The sequence below is a fragment of the Magnolia sinica genome, chromosome 12 (genome assembly GCF_029962835.1).
Source record: "Magnolia sinica isolate HGM2019 chromosome 12, MsV1, whole genome shotgun sequence".
In the NCBI taxonomy this organism is placed as follows: Eukaryota; Viridiplantae; Streptophyta; class Magnoliopsida; order Magnoliales; family Magnoliaceae; genus Magnolia; species Magnolia sinica.
The window spans coordinates 2,415,425-2,428,788 of record NC_080584.1 but is presented as its reverse complement, the minus strand read 5'-3'; the positions used below and the strand labels follow the sequence as shown (position 1 = coordinate 2,428,788).

At 37.6% G+C, this 13,364-nt stretch overlaps 1 protein-coding gene across 1 annotated transcript in view; it reads left to right on the top strand.

Annotated features, from left to right (window-relative positions):
• Positions 1 to 13,364, top strand: part of LOC131220777 (ABC transporter C family member 2-like) — a 51,943-nt gene that overhangs the window by 25,329 nt on the left and 13,250 nt on the right. Inside the window, exons 13-20 of the mRNA XM_058215613.1 lie at positions 1,719 to 1,853; positions 2,363 to 2,469; positions 2,564 to 2,657; positions 2,835 to 3,002; positions 11,610 to 11,750; positions 12,176 to 12,382; positions 12,487 to 12,585; positions 12,837 to 12,989. Coding sequence (XP_058071596.1) covers positions 1,719 to 1,853; positions 2,363 to 2,469; positions 2,564 to 2,657; positions 2,835 to 3,002; positions 11,610 to 11,750; positions 12,176 to 12,382; positions 12,487 to 12,585; positions 12,837 to 12,989 — 1,104 coding nt within the window. The remainder of the gene's footprint in view (positions 1 to 1,718; positions 1,854 to 2,362; positions 2,470 to 2,563; positions 2,658 to 2,834; positions 3,003 to 11,609; positions 11,751 to 12,175; positions 12,383 to 12,486; positions 12,586 to 12,836; positions 12,990 to 13,364) is intronic.

The following is a 13,364-nucleotide window of genomic DNA, read 5'->3' as shown; positions in this document are numbered from 1 at the left end:
ATAATTTTCTTAAAATTTTGAAAAAAATATATATAGAAAAGCAGGAAAAAAAAAAAACTCATCAATCATCCTTTTGCCATCAATATGCACCAAGCAATACCATGTCATGAAGTGTTAAAGGATTCTTATCTTTCCTTAAATTTGTCTTTTAAGAAATTTCCCTTAAAAAACACACAAGGATCCTTTAATAATTTATGTTCTCGTTACCTTTCTTAAATGTAGAGTCATGTTGGAAAAGTGGCATTTGATAACTATAGACTGACGAAAAAAGATACTTTGATTTCTAAACATCATTCCACAATACATATAAGTCAACATGATCGTAACCATCTATAAAAACATTCCAGATAAGTCAAACATCAGTTTGGTGTTTCGACCAGTTAAGAAGTAAGAAATCATAAAAATAAAAAAAGCTCCACAATTTAATGTTAAAGAGATGGCATTTAATCTCTCATAAAGAACAAATAAAATAATTTACCTTTTCTAAATGATTCTTAAAGCCCCCACCAGTTTGAAAACATAAAATGAATGCCAAGGGAAGTTAAAATAGAAGAGAACAATTATAATTTGAATCGTAAATCGTAGAATTCATATAAAAAGGGATTCAAATAGTTTTACTTAAGATTCAACTCAAATCGTATGTCGTAAATTGTAGGATTTTGACAACACTGGTTATAAAGCTTGGCACCTCATGCTTGGAACACGTGAAATAGGGCGCCGGCCTTCTATCCGACTAGTTCTTGTGTTTGGGCCATCATCATCTTAGCCTTTATTACAGCAACTTGGGGTGGATTTTTTAATGGTAGATTGACAAAAGTTTTATGATTGGCTGCCACTAGAAATCAACCTTCCTCTTATTCTGGGCTCTTGCAACTGGCCATGGCAAAATCTCACGTTGACACTAGTCACATCCCAACACAGTCCCACCTAGTATTGATCCCTAGCCCAATTATTACATGCACACCCAAAAGGAGCAAGCGATGTAGAGTCATGGAGGTACAGTTGCCAAGCAAACCATGAAGCACGAAACAACTACATACATGAGGTCATGCTTGAGTAGTTGGCTGCTCAAAATAGCAGGCAACCAGCCATTAGGTATTACCAACATGACTTACACGGCAACACGGTCAGGCCCCACACTGCACCTTAGCACAACTATTGTGAGCTACCGACAAAGGGGAATTGGCAAAGCATTGATGTCTAAAGCCTGTAATGCCAGGCAAGCCCATTGAGTATGAAAATGTGCCTCCATAGGACCAGAAGTGGAAAGAACATGTAGTTGGCTACGGGGAATGGTAGGGGGGCCATCAATACATGTTTACCAAACACCACTCACATGTCAACACAATCATGTGCAACTCTTCACTTTAGCTTAACCATGTGCATTATTTGGAAGGAGAAATATGCAAACAGTTAAGCTCTCTAGCATGCAATGCCAGACAAACTCACTAGGCAGATTACTTTATTGTTCATTCCAGAAGTGGGCTGCGAGTGCCCGCTTTCCATCTAATTACTCATGTGTCTAATATGCACATCTCATCCTTCTTTTGATGGAGCTACATTACCAAGTCTCTTCACATCAGTATCAAAGAAACCCTTTTATATAATTGACTTTTAGTTTTATGTTGAAGGACATGCTTGACTCAAGTTTGAGATGTTGTAGAAATCTTTTGGCAAACTTTTATCCTTGCATATAATTTTTTTTTTCTTTGTTACAGCAAATTTGCCAACAGCTTCACAGCTTATGGTCAGCTCCATTCCGTATTATTATTTCTGTCGTTCTTCTGTACAAGCAGCTAGGGGTTGCTTCACTGATAGGCTCATTGATGCTAGTCCTTTTGTTTCCCATACAGGTAAAAATGTTTCTATTCTACTGCTTGCTTTTGACTGATATTCATTTCCATGCTTATTTGTTTATAGGATTTTCTATTGACTTTTGTGATCCTAAAATTGGGGCACTTTCTATGTTTCTATCAGTCGTATCATTCCAATTTAGGGTCAAGAATGTGCACATTGTTATTAAATCAATTCAAGTGTTTCTCTATCTATGCGTGACATTTTGGCATGGTTGTTCTGGTGTCACTCACCGCATTCTTTGACATATGACATATCAATAAGCACATGGTGTAGGGATATTTAGTAATTATGCTGTAATGTTTATACATATAAGTATCATTTATTTACTAATAAGCGGTGCATAATTTACTACCTTGATTGTATAGATACATCATCTATGTGCCTTAGTGTTGAGTGATTGACTGCAAGATGCTTATTTTATGGGCATGCATGAAGCTTGAAGTTTGAAGTCCTATGACATATATCGGTTATTTGCTAATTCCTTTTCCTTCTTCTGTGGGATCAGACATTTGTGATAAGCAGAATGCAAAAACTTTCCAAGGAGGGCTTGCTACGTACTGACAAGCGAATAGGCCTTATGAATGAACTCTTGGCTGCCATGGATACTGTAAAGTATGCTTTAGCCGTGAATGATTTGTCTTCTCAGTTTTTCATATGAAATTTGATTATTGATCCTTCTGACTCTTTATGTTTAAATTGTCTACAGATGTTATGCTTGGGAACAGAGCTTTCAAGCTAAAGTGCAAGTCATTAGAAACGATGAGCTTTCATGGTTTCGAAAATCACAACTGCTTGCAGCGGTATGGTAGAAAAAACGTAATGGTGGCATGTTTTCCCCAGTGCTTTTTACTATATAAATTTACAGAAAATCCCACCATGATCTTGTTGATCTCTTAGGTTCTTGTCAACATCCATTAATTATCTATTGCTGAGAATAATATGTTGTACCGTTTCTGACTTACTCCCATGTTTTGCAGTGCAATAGTTTTATCCTGAACAGCATTCCTGTTGTGGTTACGGTGATTTCATTTGGGATGTACAGTTTGCTTGGAGGGGATTTAACACCTGCGAAGGCTTTCACGTCCCTTTCACTATTTGCAGTGTTACGGTTCCCTCTGTTCATGTTTCCTAATTTGATTACCCAGGTGCATTATTTTATCCCTGTTCTCATCGTAAATTCATTCCATAATTTCCAAGCATTGTCTTCTTCTATTCAAGATGTAATTTTATATCACGACAGAAGCAATTACAATAGTTTGGCATGTCAACAGTTCTTTGAAATTGGTTCCGGTCCTTGCAATTAGTGATTAGGAGTCTAAATTTTACGTTTTTGTGCAGTTCTGGCTAAATTTCTAATAAATATTTATATATGTAAACCACATAGCTTTTTTGCATGGTCCAATTTCCAATTTTATTCTTTGAAATTGGTGAGTTTAGCATTGAGAAAATGTTATTGTTAACCATCTTCCCAAAGTTATGTCACTAGCAATGGTGCGACTTATGTCAACACATGAGTTTATGTTGTCAATCTTACAGGTATAAGATTTATGAAAACTAGACTTAGCTGCATTGGAGGAACTGCTCTGTTGGGATCGTTGAGGACTATAATCATATTATTTGAAGAACTTAAGTTGGTGTCCTTGGTTGATTTTATTTTTACATATTTTTTTAAAAGTATAAATTCATATTAGCTCCTCCAAATTGGTCCTACATACCTCCTACTTTTAGTTCCTTTGTGGAGTTATTACATGTCTATCTTTGAATATTACAACATGATCCCTTGTTCTCATTGCCTGGGATGTAGTAGATCACTATGAGATACGAAATGAACAAAGCTTGAAAATTTCTTGATCACAATTTTGGGAAAGATAGCACATTTTATCCAATTCCCAATTGAGCGAATTTTTCCATGTAATTCTACAATAATCTTTTATTATTATTTTTAAATCTTGTCTGCCTTCTATCTCCTAATCTTTGTAGATTTCATTTGGCTGAAACAACCAAAATGTTTTGTTGTAGTCGCAAATATGAATGCAAAAGCCTTTGTTTGGGCTGAATTTTCAGCACATTTCGGCCAGAATGTCTACAGTGCAAATTTCCTTGTTTTCTAATATTTGGCCATTTTAGTTTGCATTTCTTGATGCCTTTAGGGTGTTTTAGTGAGAAAAGAATCCTTTTGATCTAATGGGAGGGCTAATAACAAGTGAAACACTCTCTTTTAGGAAAGAGGGTTTCAACCTTGATCACTTAAGCATCTTTCTTGAAGTGAAACGCAGACTTCTTGGTTCATACTATATTTGAAGTGGAAATTTAATAATTAAATAGGGGGTTATTCCACTCCTTTGAGTTGTGTGTGTGTGTAGGAGGATTGCATGCTAATTAATCCCTTTGACTTGGTATTAAAAAAAAGTGTGAATACAAAAGAGAGGAGAAGATGAATAGAGAAGAAAACATGTATTGATTGATTAAAATGAATACATGAGAGTGGTATTCACAGGATTCTCAAGTTTATCTAGTAAATATCTAGAATATCCAGGGTGATTCTAGAATCCTCCTAATCTCCAACTATCTTGGAGATTTATAGACCATTTAGAAGGATTTTATGATCCTCCTAAAGAAGGTGTGCCGAAACAGTTATGTAACTGCTGACCCCGTCATACAAGACGAGGTCAAATCGGTGAGCCCTGAAAAACATGCCGCATCTCTCTCTCTCTCTCTCTCTCTCTCTCTCTCTCTCTCTCTCAATCAATCAATCAAATATGTGGTTGCATTTTATCCACGTGTTTAAAAAGTAAACACCCGCCTATCGCACAATCGCATATGCGACTGCATATTTAAAAAAGAAAAGAAAAGAAAAATAAGGGAAATAAAAAAATGTAAAAAAATATAAGAAATTATGGGGAACTTTCCTAAGTTAATATATTACTAATTTTACATATTTAAAATATATTTGAGTAAAATAAAATCAATTAAACAATGAATTAAATATCAAGTCATCAACATTCAACAATATAATTAACAAGTAAGAAGTAACAACAAAATCAACAAGTTATTTATTTATTATTGTAGAAAATGGAAATATAATTTACAATTATACTTGTACACCAACAAAATAATACTAAATTCTATATGCATTGATCTATTTGCCATTGTGGCATTTGATCACCACCATCGTTATCATCGGAGTCATCTCCTTCTTCCACTTATACTTCATCTTCTTCTATTTCTTCATCATTAGTATGTACTAATACTTTATCAACATCCAATGGTTGATCTTCAACTTAATCATCATATCCTTCTTCTATCTCCACAATCTTTTTCACGGGCTAACTCTACTCGCCCCCCATCTCCTTTGCCTTAAAGTGGAAGTACCTTATCCAAATGTCGATCCGTATACATCATCTTTAACTTGGGCCCATGTCAGCTTATCGCCACCAAGACTGAGTGCTCCGTCTCTACTAGCCACTCATTATCTGCATCCAGCTCATATGGGCAGATAGGGTCATAGAAACTAGGCTTTTCTCGCCTATTATGGAATCGTTCTTGCAATTTCTAATTGTATTGAACAAATGTCAAGTTGTTGAACGTCTTTTTGTTTAAGATGATTCCTTTTCTTCATGTGAATCTTCATGAAAGAAGGTGCATTAGGCATTAACTTACTTGGACTTATTTATTAATTATCCCAAACTATAACATTTTCATTTTTTCCAAACTTACCACCTCGAACGTGCTCCAATTGTACTTGCAACCATTGGCAGAACACATGAGTTCAAAAATCCTCATGGCCAACTTCTTCAGAGTTGGATCCTTCCTGTTCAAGTCCACTCCATAAGCAGCCCATCGGTCAGTTAAGAAAAATGGTTTTAAGTTTTTGACTTTGTTATTTATTTTATATTGTAAAAAACTATTTGTAACCTGTAAGAGAGTAATAGTCTAATACAGTAAGAGACATTATACTACTTACTAGAAAATTTCATTGTCCAATGCCTGTTGACTATATCCCTTGAGAATATGCCCTCACTCTTTGTATAGAAGTTTAGTAAAGCTGTGATCTTGTCCCGTGATTCTTTACATGGAACCATTCTTTCTCACATCAATAAATCCAACCATATGTGTAGTTTGTGCTTCTATCAAATCGGGGGAAGCAAATAAACAGGCTGGGTTAAGGATATAGGCAGCTGAATACAATGGAGATGACATTTGGCTGCCCTATCTTCTATCTATAATCTCTATAGTTAAAATGGTCCATGATTTTATTTCTCGTCATCTCCATCGTATCATATGTATAACCCATTGTTGGCTTCTCATGTTTGTCTACCAATTGCAACACAGTGACTAAGAGTTTAAACATTTTTAATGCTTTTACCACTTGTGTCTAAATTTCTTACAAAAGGATGGTTTGTTGAATTTGATTCCCTTGAGCCTTTTTTGACCAATGCCCATTTATCCAATCAGACGACACAACAAAGTTTTTAAGTTTGGAATTTTTTTAATTCAATCTTTGTAGTGTTAAGAAGGTTATAGTGAAACGAGTGACTGTTGAACGTAGAAAGTTACACCCAATGTGTTTTCTCAGTAGATGGAGAAGAAGGGTGTGTTCGTATATAAAGACTATGATTCTTTTAGCCTTTGCAATCACTTTTAAGAATAACCAACCTATATCTTGTAACATAATATTAACATAATGGGTCGCACAAGGGGTCCGAAATAAAAGGCACCTCTTCTTCGTAAAAAGACGACCGACAACTACATACGAGGATGCATTGTTTGTAATTACCTGGACAACGTATTCCTCCCCTACTTCCTCAACTACACTATTTAGTAATTTAAACAAGTATTCTCCGGTATGAGGATGGTCCGATGCATCCACGGACTTCAAGAACATTATCCTAGCTGGACAATTCACCAGAAAGTTTATAAGAGTCCAATCGAATCTATCGGTTCATCCATCAACCATGAGTGAACAACCATATTTTTCTATGATTCCTTATATTCGGCTATGAAGGATCGTGAATAATCAACCTCGACTTTGAGGCACGTCTCCCTCATTTCATGATATGAAGGAGGTTTAAGCCTAGGTCTAAATTGACCTATTGCCTCAACTATAACTTTGATACTTTTTATTTTAACTGTGTTGAAAGCAATATCGGCTTGGTAAAACCACTTAGCGATATATTAAATAGTGGTTTTCCTATTTTATTTTATTTTTAACATCAGTTTTCTAATATTGTTTAAGCCGGCCCTTTGACCTGACCCCTTTGGTTGACCATATCCTCGAGGTATGGTCTACACCATCCATCGATGGGCCCATGCCCCACGATCTCTTTTCGAGGTCGGTGGTGGTTGAGACTTGAGAGTCGAGACTTTCTTCACTTTAGTCTTAGGTCTTGTCTTAGACTTGTCTACTTGTAACTTGTAGGTAGGCTTGTAGCTTATAGCCTACACTTCAAAATAAATTGTAAGAGGGGGAAAAAAATGTAGAATGTATTATGTATGTAGAGAGAATAGAGAGAGAGAGAGAGAGAGAGAGAGAGAGAGAGAGAGAGAGAAGTAGAAATATTAGAATGTATGTGAGAGAAGTGTGCTTGAATGTTGAACTCGAATCTTGAATCTTAATCTTCCAACTTCCTAGAGAGAGGGAGATTAAGACCACTTGGAAGTAGGAAATGTAAGAAAGAGTGAGATATTAAGACCACTTGGAAGTAGGAAATGTAAGAAAGAGTGAGATATTAAAACCACTTGGAATTAATAAATGTAAGAGAAGAAGAGAGTAAGAGAGTTTTGGTGCCAGAATATTGCAAGTGGAGGAGGTTTGGAAACCTTTCTATAGGCAAAAGTCAATTTTTTTACAAAAAAATAAAAATAATGTGCCAATGGTCAAATTTCTGACAGTTGTCCAATATGCAATCACATATGCTATATGCGATCGCATATTGTCGCATATGCCACATATGCGATTGCATATGTGCCAGCATCGCATATGCGATCTGCACATGAATGTGCGCATATGTGGTCGCACATGCCCAACCGGTTGTACTATAAGTTACTGTCCAACAGTGGATAACTTCCAACCTTTCGTGTGTGAGAAATCCACTGCATCCAATAGGTTTGCCCCATCACAAGGATTACCTTTTGCAAAATTCAGGCTTATCCACTTATCAAGTGGATCATACTTGTAAGTTTGCTATTTATCAATGACTAGAAATATGTCTATGGTATGGCCCACCCAATGAGTTGATATGAATTAATTTTGCGCCAGGTGGCCCTCATTCCAATCTATTGGAAAGGTTGGATTCCACATGTACTTAATCAGGTGGAAGTTATTGGTTGGGTGGATCGTAGCTTGTGGTCCAACTAGTTTGACTTGAGAACTTATCTTTTTAACTTATAAAATGCTCTGGTGGTGCATGAAATTTGATACATGTATACTCAGAAATTTGTATGTGTGACTGGTCATGTATTAAATCAAACTAAAGCCATTAAAATGTGGGGCCCACTGTTTGTTTTTGAAAGGCAATCATTTATTTATTTAACAAAGCTATGAATAAAAATTACAAGGCAGACCAACTATCTGGAAAAAAGAAAATCTGATGCTACAACATTTACAGAAACAGCCCATCGCTGGATTAAAAGCCTAGCCCCAATGAAGCAAGCCGAGGATGGACCCATTCGATTCCGGAAACAACGGTTGTTTCTTTCTTCCCAAAGTGACGAAATTCCTTCCAACAAGGCTAGCCTCTAGATGGCTCTTCCTTTTTGCCAACTCCCCCCCACTTGGTGCCAGGCTAGAACAAAATGTTCCGATGAGATAGGAATCACCCACGATACACCGAAAAGGGAGAAAAGTCCCATGGCGCTCTTGCATAAGAACAATGAAGGAAGAGATGGTCTGTGGATTCCTCAACATTTCTTGCACATGATGCATAGATTTGTGAGAGGCAAGTTCCTTCAACGTAGATTGTCCACCGCAAGGACTTTATTGTTCCCGACTAGCCAAGCTAGAACCGCGAATTTGGGAGGAGCCCCACAATGCCATACATGAGCGGCATGTTGAGGTGAAAGTTTCAAAGAGTAGCCATTGAATAACTTGAATAGAGATTTCGTGGAACGTCGGTTGGATTTCTCCTTGGTCTATATCATGGTATCACTTACCCCTGCCTCAGGCTTTGCGGAACGGAGTAACCTTAATAGGTTAGCATGATCCACGACTTCTTCATCCGAAAGCCTCCTATGACATGGAGGAGCCCATGTTGTTTCATTTCTTTCAACCATGTAGCATTGTGTGACCATGATATCTAAAGAATGGGAGGTTCACGGCAATCGTGGAAAGACATCCTGCAATGGTTGTCACCTAACCAGGAATCCTCCAAAAAACGGATTCTTGCACCATTACCCGATGAGAAAGCCACCCCCATAAAAAAAAATTTGAGTTTTATTCGGGCCACCAATTTCCAAAGGTTGGAAGCTCAATAAAGTGATGAATCTTGGGTCCACCAACCTCCTAGGTTCCTTTCCATAATCTGTTTCCATAGAGAATCATCCTCCGATCCAAACCTCCATAACTATTTACTCAGAAGAGCTTCATTTGTCATGTCCAATGGCCTTAGGCCGGCGCCGCCTCCATCCTGGGATTTACAAACATCAACCCATTTCATCAAATGAAATTTGTGATTATCAGATGCCCATTGCCATAAGAAATCCCTTATAAGTTTTTCCAATTTGTGCAACACTGATTTTGAGCAACGGAAGAGAGACATAAAATAGAACGGAAGGTTGGAAATCACCATCTTGATTAAGTCAGTCTGCCGCCCATGGAGAAATGCCGATTTTCTAACTTGAGAGTTTCCTTTCTACCCTTCCGATCACTTTATCCCATAGGTGTTTCGCAGGCTTGCCTACGCATAAAGGGAGGCCGAGGTATGAAGAAGGGAATGATGCCACCATACAACTGAATTTCGAAGCAAGCTTGGATGTCTCTTCTTTTGAAAGACCAACCTTGAGAAGTTCACTTTTAGCGATGTTCACCTTTAAGCCTGAAACTGCTCCATAACACATGATAACTTTCCCCAAGTTGCAAACTTTTTCTTTTAGATGTGCCACAAAAAAGCATTGTATCATAGGCATATTGAAGGTGCGATATCTGGAAATCCGAGTTGTCGATCTTGAAACCTTCTATTAGACCAGCCATAGCATCCTTTTCCACCATTCTGCCTAGAGCTTCCACCACAACCACAATCTGATTGTCTGAATGATCATAACCGTTGATTTGAGGAACTTGTTTATTGAATAGGACCACTGGGTTTTTTAATTTTCACTGCCCAATAAATGTCCACCAATATGATATTTGAATGGCGAAATAAGTATAATTAGAAGCCCATTGTATTAATGAGATGAGTGCCATAATTGCAGGAATTTCAGGCCAATCTGGGGGCATTCAAGTGGTCCCCTAAATCAGCGGCAATATTTATCCAAATTTAATTCCACTTTTTTTCTTAAAATTTCTTGGGAACAATAATGTCAAATGCTTAGGAATATGTATTAGTGGGATGAGTTCCATGGATTTTTTGAATTTGGGGTTGATTTGGAGGCATTCGAGTGGTTCCCCAAATCAGCGACATTATTCATTTGAATTTAAATTTATTTATTTTTCTTAAAATTACTCAGAGTGAATGATGTAAAGTGCATTAGTGGGATGTGTGTCATGGCTTGCATGTTTTGCGTCGATTTGGTGGCATTTGAGTGGTCCCCCAAACCGGTGACATTATTCATTCAAATTTTAATTTTAATTTTTTTTTCTTAAAATTACTTGGGGGGAATGATATTAAACGCTTAGGAATCTGCATTAGTGCAATGAGTGCTATAACTTGCATGAATTTTGTGCTAATCTGGGGTCATTTGAAGCTCATTGGGTTCATGAAATCATCAAATAGCTCGAGCTAGCATTATCACAAAAAAGTGGACCGTTAAGCCATCATAAACATGATCCCAAAAAAAAAAAAAAGAAAAAAAGAATATGTATTTAGAATCCTCTTAATATTTGGAAATTTCCTACATTTTTTTTAGCAAAAAAAAAAGCCCCTTGTAACGGCCGTTACGTGTATCGGTTTCAGTAGGCACCGATATGCCCGCTGAAACCAATATAGCATACCTTGCTCCTAAATCTCATCCACCAAATTACCAAAAAACCAAAAAATGAAAAACTCACGTTCTTTTCTAGAAACTTCTTAGAGAGAACTTTTCTTTCACACATAGCTCATGAGTTGTATGACAGTAAGCTGGGGTTGGATAACTAGTTGGCTTATGTATGAAATATCGAAATAGTTTTGAATGATAACCTGTGGTATTGGCTGAAGGACAATCTTTATGATAGCCTTAGCATGTGGCTGAATTCCATTTGCCCAAGTAATGTAATAAACTAAGAATATTGAAATACTTGTTCTTGGAACATACTCAAGGCTTCCATATTTTGATATCTGGAAAGTTGTAGAAGTGGTTAACATTTGTGAGTCTCTAGTGGTACAATTCATATGTGGATAGAATCTTGATTTTGTCCCTTTCAGTGATTCCTTTTGGAAGTATTTGACTTCCTTTTCGGCTTATCTTTATTCAATTATCTAGTTGTTCTTGTTTCAGGGAATATTCCTGGCCTAGTTATGTAGTTGGCGGAAAATGGCTTTGCATGTCATAGAATTATTTCCCGTCATGTATGTGAGACTACATAAACAGTACATAATGCTTTTCATGTTTGGCAGGTTGTAAATGCACAGGTGTCATTGAAACGTTTGGAAGAATTATTCCTAACTGAGGAGAGAATTCTTTTGCCAAACCCACCTCTAGAGCCAGGCCTTCCAGCCATCTCGATCAAGGATGGATACTTTTCTTGGGATACAAAGGTCTAAATGTAAATCTTAGTTTGTTAGACATCATCAATTTGAATATTTCTTTACAATTCGTTCAGATTGTTGTGATTTTTTTGCATTGAACCATCTAAAAAATGTTTTAGATGTCCCTCCCTTGGCCTTTTTTTCATGGTTTTAACACTCAGATGGATCCCATGCAGCTCTTCTGAGTTGGCTTGGATTTGGCAGCACCTGATCTGGTTCACTTGGGATGCTTTTTATTTGCATCTAACTCAAAAATATTGGCCAATTCACTTTCTGACGAAAATATTTTGAATAGTATAGAATGCAGTTCACTGAAGTTGTTAAGAGTCGCCTGTATATGCTAGTTTTGGCTCATCATGTTATGTAGTTATTTGCATTGGGAAGCTTGTGTCTTCTTTCGGAGTTTCTTAGGAGGCTTGGTGTTGTGAAAACAGGCAGAGAAGCCCACATTATCAAACATTAATTTGGATGTACCAGCTGGTAGCCTTGTTGCAGTTGTTGGTAGTACTGGAGAGGGAAAAACATCAGTGATATCGGCAATGCTTGGGGAACTACCTCCAATGGCGGATACCAATACAAGTGTTTCTATTCGTGGAACTGTAGCCTATGTCCCACAAGTTTCATGGATCTTCAATGCAACTGTGAGTTACGATGTCTTATACTTGTCCTTTTCTCCTAGTGGTGTATTTCATTATTGTGCTAAGCAAAGCTCAACATAGAGGATGCTGAAAATTTGCCTGTGCAGGTGCGCGACAACATATTATTTGGATCCGTTTTCCATCCAGCACGCTATGAGAAGGCCATAGAAGTGACTGCATTAGCACATGATCTTGAGTTACTTCCAGTAAGTATATAGTTTCCATTATCCATAGAGCATTCAATCTTTAGTGTTGCTGAACTTACCCCGTGACATCTAGTACATGTGCTCACATGTGTTCATATAAACTATAAAGGTTATGCATATCAGGTAGAAATGCAGATATTTGTGTATACCATATGATCGTCTATTCTTATGCTTAAATGGGTGGGTAACATATTTGCATGTGTCTCTTTGCTTGTAAGCATTTGTACATAGTCTCACACTTATTTTATCAGGGTGGTGATCTCACAGAGATCGGTGAAAGGGGAGTGAACATTAGTGGTGGACAAAAGCAAAGAGTTTCCATGGCTAGAGCCGTATACTCCAACTCAGACGTGTACATATTTGATGATCCTTTGAGTGCTCTAGATGCTCATGTTGGTCGACAGGTAATCTCATTTTGTTAAGGTTTATGAACTCAACCCAAGGAATTGAATGTTACCTAACTAATGTGACTGTCTTCATATAATGCAGGGGCATTTTCACATTGGGCTCGAGTGGGGTCGCCTGTTGGATGCAGGGGCACACTTGGGGTGGGTGACCCATGCGATTTGGGGCCCACGGGGGAGGTCTCGTGTTCGAGACTCCTTACCAGGGGTGATTAATGCGCATTTCACACCGGGTTCGAGTGGGATAGCCTGTGAGATGCGAGGACACACTCGGGGTGGGCGGCCCATGTGATTTGGGGCTCACGAAGGGGGTTCGGCTGAGGTCCTAACCCATGAGATGTGAGGCCTTGGCTATGAGATAAAGGGATTAATTCT